At 35.0% G+C, this 13,112-nt stretch overlaps 1 protein-coding gene across 2 annotated transcripts; it reads right to left on the reverse strand.

Annotated features, from left to right (window-relative positions):
* Positions 1 to 1,138: 1,138 nt before the first annotated feature.
* LOC107828984 (ABC transporter A family member 7-like) lies at positions 1,139 to 11,212 on the reverse strand. 2 transcript variants are annotated; one of them, XM_075255966.1, is made up of 18 exons: positions 10,991 to 11,212; positions 10,205 to 10,586; positions 10,024 to 10,103; positions 9,766 to 9,910; positions 9,176 to 9,295; positions 8,961 to 9,085; positions 7,017 to 7,175; positions 6,186 to 6,348; positions 5,971 to 6,096; positions 5,739 to 5,822; positions 4,112 to 4,467; positions 3,833 to 4,030; positions 3,503 to 3,612; positions 3,310 to 3,394; positions 2,876 to 3,004; positions 2,685 to 2,790; positions 2,268 to 2,356; positions 1,139 to 1,614 (listed from the first exon to the last, which is right to left on the reverse strand). In XM_075255966.1, exons 1-18 carry the CDS (start codon positions 11,057 to 11,059, stop codon positions 1,315 to 1,317), a joined length of 2,826 nt encoding a protein of 941 aa, XP_075112067.1. In that variant the 5' UTR covers positions 11,060 to 11,212; the 3' UTR covers positions 1,139 to 1,314. The 2 variants fall into 2 exon arrangements, with proteins under 2 accessions (XP_075112067.1, XP_075112068.1); XM_075255967.1 differs by lacking the exons at positions 10,024 to 10,103; positions 10,991 to 11,212 and having other exon boundaries at positions 10,104 to 10,225.
* Between the last annotated feature and the right edge of the window lie 1,900 nt (positions 11,213 to 13,112).

Consider the following 13,112-nt stretch of genomic DNA (forward strand, 5'->3'; position numbering starts at 1 on the left):
CATGTCTAAGTGTTTGTATCCCTACACCTTATTATTTAACTTATTTTTTTTACTTTTTAGCTAGTAATTTGATAATTTTATTCGCAAACCTATCAATAGGAAGAAAAAAAAGGATAGGAATAACGTATAAAAAAACATTAATCTATGATATCTTCAATTCCTGGTTTCCATGTGCGTCATGCCGAGTAGTTATGATGACAATCAAGCTAAATACCACAGAAAAGATGCGAAACAACTTGTAGAGACAAACCTTAATTAAGTTCATGTCATATGACACTTGTAAAAAGTCTCTCCGGAAAAAGAAAAAAAACAAGGATAGATTTCGACACCCTAATTAATCCATATTGACTTTGGAACTTTCTACTCTACTGGACAAGACTCTTTACCTCTGTGGCATGTAAATTCATTTTAACAAAAAACGTAAGGGGCAAATATATAAAAACAAATTATCCTGGAAAAGACGTGACTTCATTTGCTCTTGCATATGAAGTGCATCAACTAACTTCCTTACTCAGCGAAAACTGAAACACTGGTCGTGAGAGACAGAGAGTGTGTGTGTGTGAGAGAGAGAGAGAGAGCTGCTCTTCCTCAGGTCACCTTTGTCCTATGATAAAGAAGCTCTATTTGAAAATCCATGGCTTCTCTCTTTCCCTCAGCACGATTTTCAAATAGAGCTTCCTTATGTTCTCCTCTTCCTCAGGTCACCTTGGTCCTATGATTATGTACATTTTCAGGTCCAAGTTTCAGTTGGGTTGTTAGTTTCAAAAGAATTTGCACATCCTGCTTTTGAACTCTTCTCTGCCTTGGCTGCAGTGGGACGTACCCTTTTTCGGGCTTTTGCTATTATTTGGCTTTTTCTCCAAATCCAACGCTCTGATCAGTAAAAAGGAACTATAAACTTGACAAAATGACCTCTGTTGCATTCTGAATATCAGTTGTTATGGTTCACTTGGGAAGAAATTAATCATCACACTTCTCTCATCTCTTCTCGTAGTTTTCTTTCATGGCTTTCAAACTCTCACCAAAAATAACTTTCTGCAGAGTTCATATGCTACGTATCTCTCCGAGTAGTCATTTAAATAAGAAACAAAAAATATATAGACATATGGAAATTTTTTGAGTCGTCGACACTTGTATATGAAACAAATGTTGAGAAGCGAACTGTATTATTACAAATGATATTTACATTCTTTTCTAATGTATCAAAATTATATATGTGTAGTACCACAAATGTATGACAGTGATTCCAAAAATCATCAAAAAATGAAAAACTTGAGCCGGAATTAAATATAGACATTGGTGCTAATATGGATGTTAAGAGAGAACATTGAAAGCCTGAGCAGTGCGAGCAACCTTGATAAACACGTCCTCTAAAGTTGTATCAGCCAAACCCCAAGCATAAACCGTGAATTTACTCTTTGCTTTCTCCACTGCTTGAAATACATCTGCAATTCTAACCTCTTGCTTTGGCAACTCAAACTTCTGTGTCCCAGATATATGGTATATCCTGTTGGCATTTGGGGATAGACGTCGCACCATGTGCTCCACTTCTTCCTCATTATCTGATGATGTTGTCATTGTAAACACATAAGACCCCCCATATCTTGCCTTCAACTGTTATCCAACAGGAGAAGAAATAGTCAGACCAGTTTGAGAATAAAAAAGAAGCAGATGGGAGGTCAAAAGAGAAATATACTTACTCAGCCTTGGCAATCATTACTTTTTACAGCTTATTAGACTACTAATAGCCTGTTTGGCCAAGCTTCTTTTGAGCCAAAAGTGTTTTTTTGACTGAAAGTGCTTTCTTCCCAAAGTTAAGTTGTTTGACCAAGCTTTTAAAAATAAAATAAGTGTTTTTAAATAGAAGCAAAAGCAGTTTTTGAGAAGCAGAAAAGAGTAGCTTCCTCCTAAAAGCACTTTTTTGAAAAACACTTTTGAGAAAATACACTTAGAAGCACTTTTTAAAAGTTTGGTCAAATTACTGCTCAAAAGTGCTTTTCAATTTAATTAACCAAACACAAATTGTTTCTCACCAAAAATACTTTTTAAAATAGCACTTCTTAAAATAAGCATATTTTAGAAGCTTGGGCAAACATGCTATAAGTCTCCATTTCCCTTCTTTCTTACTTAGGCACACATTATTACGCGTATCAGTAGAATATCTGACACCATAATCTCACAACAGCTAGAGAAGGCACGGTAACAATCCAGTGCACCAAAAACGGAAATATACAGGATTTTGAAAATATCGAAAAGTTTGAAAATACCTCTTTGGGATTTCCTATGCACTGCAAGCTGCCATCAACGAATATTCCTAGTCGATCACATAGATGCTCTGCTTCTTCCATGGAATGGGCTGAAATGGTTATCCTTATGAGTAGTCATACTAATAATTTCATTAACCAGTGGTAAGAAAGGAACAAGGAATTCAAGTGTGCAAAGTCCAACAGATGCTGGACTGGGATGTGAAAGTCACATACGAATTAATGTGGAATGGCGAGAAACTGTTGTACAATGCATGATCCCATTATAAGTACTTTTAAGATCACTTTATAATGTTGTTTCAAGAACATGAGAAATTGGAGAAAACTCTAATTACAACTGGTTGGTACTGTCCTAACTGCACAAAGTTTATTCAGGTCAAAGTGGGAAACAAAGAAACAAGAGAAGTAATGTTAAATTACTTGTGAGAATAATTGCTCTATCTTGCTTTGCACGCTTGACAACATTCCATAAGTTATGTCGCGAAGCTGGATCCAGTCCAGTACTGGGCTCATCCATGTAGACAACCTGGAATATTTCATAAACCACAAGAATATGAGTACACATAACTCCGAATGTCTTCCCATGAGGATGAATGGTAGAATTAACATACCTTAGGATCTCCGATCAGTGAAATTGCAACACTTAGCCTCCTCTTCATACCTCCACTGTATTTCCCAGCTTGCTTGTCAGCAACACCCCCATGAAATAAGTTGACATTCTTAAGAGATTCTTCAACTGCCTGTAGGCAGAAAAGTATAAGTAAGCCCAAAAAAAGAAGTTACTGCTTTGGATGAGGAGTCAAGTTTATCAAGATTTTGTCTTTCAGGTTGTCTATACAATGCATTGCCCATATTTCCCAACCCCAAAACTTGAAGATTAGATGTACTTTAAGAACCTTGGGGGGAGGGGGTAATCAGTTATACTAATAGTCTGTAACTTAGCTGAATCAACGTTTCTGCTCTAACAGCATTTGGACGATAAGCTAATTTTACAAGCACTTCTCATAAGCCCAAGTAGAAGTTAAGACGTGAGCCATTAACTTACTTGTGTCAGGACTGCTCCTTTAAGATTTTTAAGCCTTCCATAGAAAAGTAGGTGCTCCCTTCCTGTTAACTTTTCCCAAAGTAAGCTGAAACAAATTTCCAAATGAAAAAACAATCAGTATTAGGACACTGAAATTTGCAGGAAGGGGGAGGGATCAAGTGTCGACTTAACTTAAGAAAAAGTAGATTCTTACTCATGCTGCGGACATACACCCATGTTGGTGTATATCATATCCATGTCTTTTCGTATATCCATACCCTGAGCATATGCAGTACCGGAGCTTGGTTTTACGAGCCCAATCATCTGTTAGCAGAAAATTGTCACACAAGGGTTTAGAGTTTTCAGTTTTAGCAATCTAAATAAAGAAACAGAAAATCAGTATACAGCACATCTGTCTACAAAATGAAGGGCACTAAGAACCTGCTTTTAAAGTTATGTACACATTAAGGTCACATCCTTGAGTGACTAAAACTTAAAAGAATTACAAAGATATAGCTAACACAAGACAGACCACAGGACTGACCATATTAATAAAAGTAGTTTTGCCAGCACCATTGGGACCAAGCATACCAAAACATTCCCCTTGAGGCAAAGCAAGTGACAATCCTCTCACTGCAAATTTCTCAGGGTTTCCGTCTTTCCCTGGATAAACCTTTTTCAAATTGTCACAAATGATGGCATGAGTTGTACTTGATTCGAGTAACTGTTCAACTCTCTCCCTCTGTTGAAAAGAGGTCCCATATGGTTAGTTTTGTAGATAGGAACAAACATAATGTTTTTCACCAGATAATTAAATGTTTACCTCCTGAGCAACATCAGGTTTCTCCATTTGGACGAAAACTTTAGAACCCTGCCTTCGTAAACTATGTTTCCTGAAGGAAGGTGAAGGCTTCTTTCGGGAGTTCCACAAGAAAAATAGGGGATCTTTCCCTGATGATGCAATCTGATCAATGTAATAAGCAAGAAAGAGAAAGACCAACCACTGCACTATCATTATTATTAGGACATCCTTCATCCCATTTTTTCCGTCACTCAAATCTTTCCATCTCATACCATCTGTTCCCATATAATTAGCATTGAAAGCATATTGGGAAAACTCATATAATCCACGAAAAAGAGAAAATCCAGGATATATCTCCATAACTATAATCCAGCCTCCTTCAATGTCATGACAGAAGTTACCAGAAGATTAGTATACAAAAGTGAAAAGCAAAATCAAACAGAACTTTCTTTTATCAACGCCACCAACATATCATGAGAAATGAAGGCAAAAGAATCAGATCACTATCTTAATCATAAGGAACAGAAGGGAAGGAAAAGAGAAGAAGTTGATTTTCTTCACCTAATAAAAGTATATAGCTTCTGTGCTCCTTGGTAAAGAAGGGAAAGTTAAAATGAACACAGTAATTTGTTCCCTATAATCATACAAAGCCTGGAGATAATAAAAAGCATTAACATGGAAGGGTTGCTAACCCCCTGAATTGTTCCATCCCCTCATTTACCTCTTCTTCTACATTTCTGTAAATCCAACAGAAAAATGCAAAAAGACCACAGTTGTATATACATATATTTGTATATCATCCAAAGCCTGGAGATATTAAAAAGCATTAACATGGAAGGCTTGCTAACCCCCTGAATTGTCCCATCCCCTCATTTACTTCTCCTCCTCTCCTTCTACATTTCTATAATCCAGCCTCATAGGATATGGTAACACTACAGTATGAAGACAGAAAATTCATACCAACATTCGATCAGTAAATCCAACAAAAAATGCAAAAAAACCACAGTTGTGTGTGTGTGTGTGTGTGTATAGAGAGAGAGAGATTACTTTGGAGTACTACAGTAGAGTCCTATCAGGCTCAAATCAGTAACCTCTCACCCCATTACTTAAATTTTTATAACATGAAGCCACTTACATTGAATACGATCAGGAGAAAGAACGAATTTTATAGTCGGGACGTGGTGGTAGAGAATGATGTTGGGCTGAAGCCTCTAATCATTTAACTTTTCTTCTTTTGACTTTTACATGTATGATGCAAATGAATCCTTCTTCTCTCCTGACCCTTTACCGCCTTTCATCCAACCTTCTCAAACATCCCCTGACCAATCTTTTGCCCCCTCCTGTCACCCTTTCTCAGACAGTATTCTCCTTCCCTTTAACGATATTTGTTAACTATTAACTAAGAACTCTAGATAAGCAGATAAAAGAGACAACCATCATGCTATTAAATTTTCACAGTAGAAATTAAATGATGCAATCCCCTCAAAGGTCCCTAATGAACTTCAGGTCAGTACAAATATACTGCTACAATAAAATAGAGTTATCCATCTGGAAGGTGACTAGGTGGTGCAACTATGAAAATCATGATTTATAGTCCCAGCTAGATGATCAAAGAGTTAGCGAGACAGACTAGTATTTCTGAACTTACTGGGAAATGATTCATCCTGGAGAAAGAACTGGAAAAGGAATGCTGCCAAGAGTCCGTTTGCAAACACCATCATATAGCCGATGACTGTTACAATGTCAAGTAAGCAGAATTAGTCATATCATGTTAGTTGCTGAAGGTTAATGTGAAAAATTGCTTCATCCTTCTCATAAACATTCTGTTTCATATGAAATCCGTGCAATATTAACACCAACTTCTATTGCAGATATCAAACCTGTAGCTGTCTTAACATTCGAGAAAAACGCAGCAACCAGAAAAGCAAGGGACATTTGCAAGTTTATGTAAATGAAGTAAAACACGAACTGGATGCTGTAATCATTAAGCAAAAAGAACTTCAAGCCTGCAAAAGGGAATAAGGGGAAAAAAGGAAATTCGTATCAGCCAAATCCATTTAATATACAAGGGTCAACAGAGTAGCAGTAGAATTACCTACTAATGAGCCGAAAACCACAAAACATAACATGTATATAGAAGATACGACCAAAAAATAAGAATAAGAAATCATCCAATAGGGACCATCCGCAAGTCCATGCATTTTCATCATGATTCTTAGTTTCTGCTGCTTCTCATAAACTAGAGCTATCAAAACAACCTGCGAACAATTAATCATGCGATAAATATGACAAGCATAAAGAATTAAATAGAACCATATGATAATAAAAAAATATAACATCAGCATAAGCATATGCAATTACCGTGTTCCAAATTATAATAAGATAAACCTAACCAGGCAAGATACTGTTTTAAGGAAAATAAACACTGGAGGAGTTTCAGAATTACTGATCGTCAAAATCTACAGTACATACCATCGACAAAGTACCGAGTTAAAGAAGCCAGACACTATGAAAGAAGTTTAAACCTTTTGTATGTTTGCTGCGATGAATTCTAGTAAGTATTTCTTGGAATAACTAAATTAACAGCTTAAGAGGCCTTAAAGACTATAATTCACCCATCAAATACTCAGTCTTCCTACTCGTACATGAACCATGAAATAAACCATGTTCAGCCAAAAAAAAAGGCTTAAAACTCATACAGTATGACTGAATAAGGTGTTAACTTTCACTCCTCGTGACTCTTAACACATAAAAAGAGGTAAATACTAAACAAGGCAGTTGATGAATGCCAAGAAAGTTGTCTAGAAAATGGATAGCTGACAAGTGGCATCAATGGATAGAATTAATAGAAAACGGATTTGTCTTACATGATTGAGACTGTCAATTGAAAAAGTCCTTCAAAATAGAATAGAACATATTTACTTACAGGAAAAAGTTGTGAAACCACCCATGTAAAGAATAGTGGTCCCAGGAGAGAAGCAAAGTCCAGCTTGAGTTTTGTTTCTGCTTTGGGCATTTCTTTGACAAACTCAAAGAGCATTCTTGCAGAAGATCCAAGCAAAGACTGAAGGTAGGCATTTGATGCCTGTACATAACATTTAGCAAAAATTAACACATAAGTTACTTAAATATGTTCAATACAACTTTATTTAGTTGTTCATAAATAATCAAAAAAAATTGTAGCTATAGATATTCATTCCATTCAGTCAAGAAGAAGTGCAATGTGAAGAAAATCCGAACAGACAGCTTAATATTTCTTAGTAACGGTCAATGTTGATACAATATGCTTCTTGCTAATTAACTGGAAAATTTCACAATTTAAGAGCTCACAATGACATTTGTCAATGAAAATGAAGATATTTGATCCAGATAGTATCAATACGAAGCACAGATATGATCAGGGTAATCTAGACAAGGCACTGATAGAGTATAAAATTAAGACAAATCTTTCCGACTTTAAAAGCATACAGCAAATCTTATTTATATATCTGTGCGTGTGCGTGTGCGTGTGCACAGTGGCATACGCAGAATTTTTCGTAAGTGGTGTCACATTTAAAAAAAATAAAAAAATGACCTTTTTGACCACGCTTCAACCTTGGTGCACCCGCTCGGGTGTATATCTTATATTTGAAATTACATTTCTTTCCCCTTGATTTATGCATTCGTCTTAAATCAAGTAACTATAAAAGCAAAACGTCACATATTAGGTTACACTATACTCCAACCCATTATACTTAACAAACCATTGAAGATCAAAGCGACATATTTATCATAAATTTTCTTTGAAAAAAATTATAATTTCAAGGTTGGAAAAGACCTCTTTTAAAGATATGCTCTTCTTATTTCATCATGGTTATTTGAATAATATTTTCGAGTTGCCAATCTTTAAGGAATTTCAATTAACTCCTTCACTTTGTCGATGTTGCTCCGACCATTGGCCCTTTCTTCCAAGTTAGATGAATTTTGAGATTTTGAAATTGATTTTGAAAGATTGAAAGATTTTTTAGGATAATCTATTGAAATTTAAGTTGAATTATAAATTAAAATATTTATTTGAGAAATCCCAAATAATTTTATAGAGTACATTCATAAAATAAAACTATTTTAAGAAATTCTAACAAAAAAGTAAAAGATTTAAAGAATGAAAAGGTAAAAAAATAACTTAATTGACCCCAAAAAAAAATTACAACGAAAGCCAGATTGTTTAAAGCCGCTGAATGAAACACTCTCTATCCCAAGAGATGCATTCTTCTTGGAGTAGCTGATCAAAACCGTCTCCTTTTTTTTTACCAAACTCCTCAAAACGAAAATGAGGATATAAAACACCATAAGGTGTGTTCGATCCCGCGACCTTGGCTAGGGAATTCAGGCGCTATACCAATTGGCCAAGAAGAGTTTGATGACAAGTGGTGTCACACTTAATCCATTTTGTAAGCTATATGGTATTTTGCAGATTATTTATATATACATTTAACAAAAGTTTATGACGAGGCGGTGTCACGTGACACCGCTTCACCCTTACTGCATCCGCCCTTGCGTGTGCGTGTGCGTGTAGATATAGATATGTAAATGCATTTAATTATTTATACAGATTCATGTCTCAAGACATATAAATGTATTTGAGAGATTAAGGGCATCATAAAGCAGGGGACACAGGAATGATATGTTAAAGCTAAATGCACTGAGTTCTCTAAATATTCATCCCTTGCATTATCATGCCCGACTCAAGTAAATGGAACTAACTTTCAGGAATCTCTCAATACTAATAAGGATTCCCTTTACTTTGGATTATCAAGACAATACAAATCTTGCAAGGGTCAAGGATAATTTGCATACAGAAGAACATGGAAGTAGAAATTGGAAGGTTTACCAAATTCACTGAACGAGGAACCCTTGTCAATGACATAGGTCGATTGCCTGTGTCATCCTTATACGTAGAGTTATACCAAATATTCACATTGAAACCATTTCTGTTTGAATTAAAGAAATCATATGCTGCAAAAAAAGAGATCATACGTTGTTAAGATGATCCTGAAATAGCATGGCTATGCATTAGGACATTTATGCAGAGAGCACCAGAAGAACCTGCTATTATCTCGTTTATCTTTCCCTCTGGATTTCCTTTCCTGTAACCTTTATAAAGCTCATCATTGATCTCATAAGAACTATTACGCCACAAGTGTATACCTTTCACACAGCTTATCTCTGCATATATTAACCCAATATGGAGAAGATATAAGCTTGTTTGCTTGGAAGAGTCTAATTTTCTTTGACAATACTCGACTATGCATATATATAGCAGCATTAATCCTAGAAAGAGTGTCAGCTCATGTGCTTATCTGCAAATTGTTTATGAATGCGTAAACGTAAAGACCTAAGATTACAATCAGATAGTTTGAGAAGTATGTCCAGCACTGAACTACAACATCTCAAAGATAAGACCTTCGATAATAGAAATTTACACTACTTGGGTCAGACCATAACCATGAAATCTAGATTCAACTTCAATGGCGACAGGTTAAACTAACCGTATGTCACTTATTACCAGAAGATGTCTACTCTTTCAACCTAAACCGTGTGCCTTCTTCATGCATTTACAAATTATACACATGCAATATCTAACATCGAAAAGGGTAAGGCTAGTCAGAAAGAAGTAACAAACATAAATCGACTACCTTGCTGAACAGCTACAGAACCAAATTCCAATGGAAAAGAAAATGTAGAGTTTGGAGGACATTGAGGTCGAAGATTGTAGACTGGCAAGTTGGAGAAGAAAGCTGCCTCGAGAAAATTCATAAGCTCAGTCTGCGACTCGGAACCCTGAAAATTTCAAGGGCATTCACCATCAAACAGAGACTAAATTTTGAGCATATGTACAGCGAATCTCAAGGGAAAGAAAAAAAATAGCATAAACTAAATGGAAAGCGTCTCACCAAGATATTATAGGCTAAGCTATAGAAAATGTCAGAGGAATTTAGAGTTGATCCACTGCTGAAAAAGTTTCTACCCATACCTATCAAGTTCCATATTAATTGGACGTACATTAGAAACGGCATCAGAGAAAATACTCCGCTCACATCAGGTATAGTAGGATCAAAGCAAAACAATTCGTACTTTCTCCAAAAGTCTGATTAGTTCCAGTCAGAAGTATAGTAGCTGGACAAGAACCCGATATTTTACATGAATCATCGGGCAAGTCCCTATATGAAATAGAATCAGTTTGAACAGCACGATACTTTGATGCTGGTATCTGTAACAAGGGAGGCCATTCCGGTGGGCTAGGAATCGGACAGCTGCCGACTTGATCCAAATCTGAATATTCGATACCACAAACTTCTTCACATTTGCCATCACCATTTGTGTCAACACATTTACAGCCACATCTGTTTGATGGTTTATCCAACTCTTTATTGACCAAATTTTGAATGAGAACTAGCAATAAACAAAGTACGATAGGGACCAAAATGAGGCGAATATTTGACTTAACATCACGTTTCTGCGACAAAATGAGAAGGAAACAGTAAACATACCATTTCAGAATAGAATCATGAAATCATACAGAAACAACTCAATATGTAATTATCACATTTTTTACTTCCAAACAATATATGAAAGTCTACTCAACCAAAAAAAAAAATATTGATCTAATTTTTGCTTCAGATAAAAATAGAGCCACTTAATTCAAAAACTATCATTCTGAAAAAACGGAATAAGACCAACCTTTAAACGTCAATTACAAATTTTACCATATCATGGACAGAAGTGAACCCAACAAAAAATAACATCCAACAACAGGCCAAAGAGGTAACTAAATCTTGAACTTGAATTGCAAAAGGCAGAGTTAAATTCAACTTAACCATATTGAGACAGCGCCAAAAATTCAGAAACAATTAAACAAACCTGAAAAGTCAAATTCTTTCTGAGCAAAGCATTGGCTTGAGTCCAGAAGCTCGCTGGACCATCCGCCATGGTCGCAACTTTGTTTCAACTTTTTTTAAGTGCAATTATTCTATTTTTTATTTTTAAACTTGTTTAGAAGTTAGTGAAAGAAAGTTCGTTGAGAAATTTCCATTTTGAGAACTTAATGAAAAGACGTTTCCCTCAATTCACCGAATCTCGTTTATATAGCATCTCCAGTTTGAGTGCCCTCTTCTTTTTCTTTTGAACTTACCTAAGCTGACGAAATTGCCCTTTCATGTCCTATTCATTCTGGGTTAAGGAGGCTGCCTTAATGACTAAACTGCCCTTTGAATCAACGCGGTCTAATTTCTTTCTCTTTTTTTTTTTTTGACCTTTTTAAAGATGCAACAAGCTAGATATGTTAATTAATTAACAGATTATGCGTAGCATTCGAGTAAGAGCATATGAGGCATGAATTCACTGAGGTGAAATTAGTTAAATAAGTATAATATAAAAATGGGTAAGCTATTATATTGCGAATCTTCTGATCTCCCTCATCCTCGCCCACACAATTTTTCATGCATTCACCTACTCACAGTTCATTTTTTTCCACGTTATGCTACAAACTTGTGTATATGGACATTCACACTATTAAAAAAAATGTTACTTTAGATTATTTGGAAATAGAACTTTACCTTTATTTCAGGATTGTATTTTAATTTGTTTCCACCGTCCACTATCGAAGTTTGTGATTTTGATAGAATTTAGTTGTTTTGTCAAATTAAATTTATTTTATATTATCTTTATCTTCGAGACAAAAATCATTTATTACCTACTTCCTCTGTTCCAGTTTATGTGAACCTATTTTCTTTTTGGTCCGTTCCAAAAAAATGACCCTTTTTTAAATTTGGTAACAATTTAGCTTAAACTTACAATTCTACCCTTAATAAAAAACTTTTATAACCACACAAATAATTTGGGCCCCTTTTTGACTTGTTTAGGACCATAAATATCAAAAATCTTATTTTTTCTTAAATTTTGTGCCCAGTCAAAAAGGTTCACATAAATTGAAACCGGAGAAGTATTTTTAAGTTTACCAATACTACTCCAAATAGTGAGTGTTAGTTAAAATATTTAATAAATAAATAATGATAAGTTTATAACTTAGAGAAATAGTACTAGTTTAATGATTAATTAAGGTTACTAGAATGCCTGTGTGGTTGGACCGGAGGGATCTAGCGCCTACCTAAAATAGAGTTCTGTCCAATGATTGGGATATTCAAGGGAATAGTAAATACAGATAGCCGTCAAATGCGGATCTCAACATTAGAAAGTGTACGATTGCTTCTTCCCTTGCTGCTAAATTTGTCCGCGTACATAAATAATGTACTTCTATTATTTGTTCTTCACTTCTATGACCAGACAAGTTAATTGTTTAAGGAGTCAAATATATGCCTCTGAATCAGATTTAAAAAGTCACTTGTTCTTAAAAAGAGAGAGAGAAGTCATTATTTCACTCAAAATCACAGTGCGTCAGCTTACATTAAATAACAAAAAATTTCAATTCAAATTCTAACTATTAAAAAGTAATTAAGTCATTCGAACACGGATTCAAGAGAAGCGACAAATATATTTGCGATTTGCTCCATCATCTGTTGTTTAGCTTGAGTAATGTCAATTCTTTAATTTTCATAATATTCGACGTAGTTTTATTTTCTTTAACGGAGAAGAAAACACGAAATTTCATGAAACCTTCCTGCAAGTAAAGTCAAACATAAGACTTTAGGTACTGTTTGACTAAAAAAATATAATTTTCAGCTAGAACAGTTTGAAATTATATAATAATGGGTTAAACTTAATTAATATTAATATTTCTAGACGTAGGTTCCGAAAGTGTGACTAACGTTAGACAGATCTAATTGTGGAATGATAACAATATGCATTAACTGTTCCAAAAAGTATAAGCAATAATAGAAGAAGAACTAGTAATAAATAACAATAAATAGCATTTAAGTAAATAGGAGAAGTGGTTTACTCAATAAAGGATGAACTAGATGATTGTCCCTCCTGACAATGATGAGTGACAGATAAATCCTAGAATGTTCGAATTATTCTCGGATCT

This window comes from Nicotiana tabacum, chromosome 6, assembly GCF_000715075.1.
Source record: "Nicotiana tabacum cultivar K326 chromosome 6, ASM71507v2, whole genome shotgun sequence".
Lineage (NCBI taxonomy): Eukaryota > Viridiplantae > Streptophyta > Magnoliopsida > Solanales > Solanaceae > Nicotiana > Nicotiana tabacum.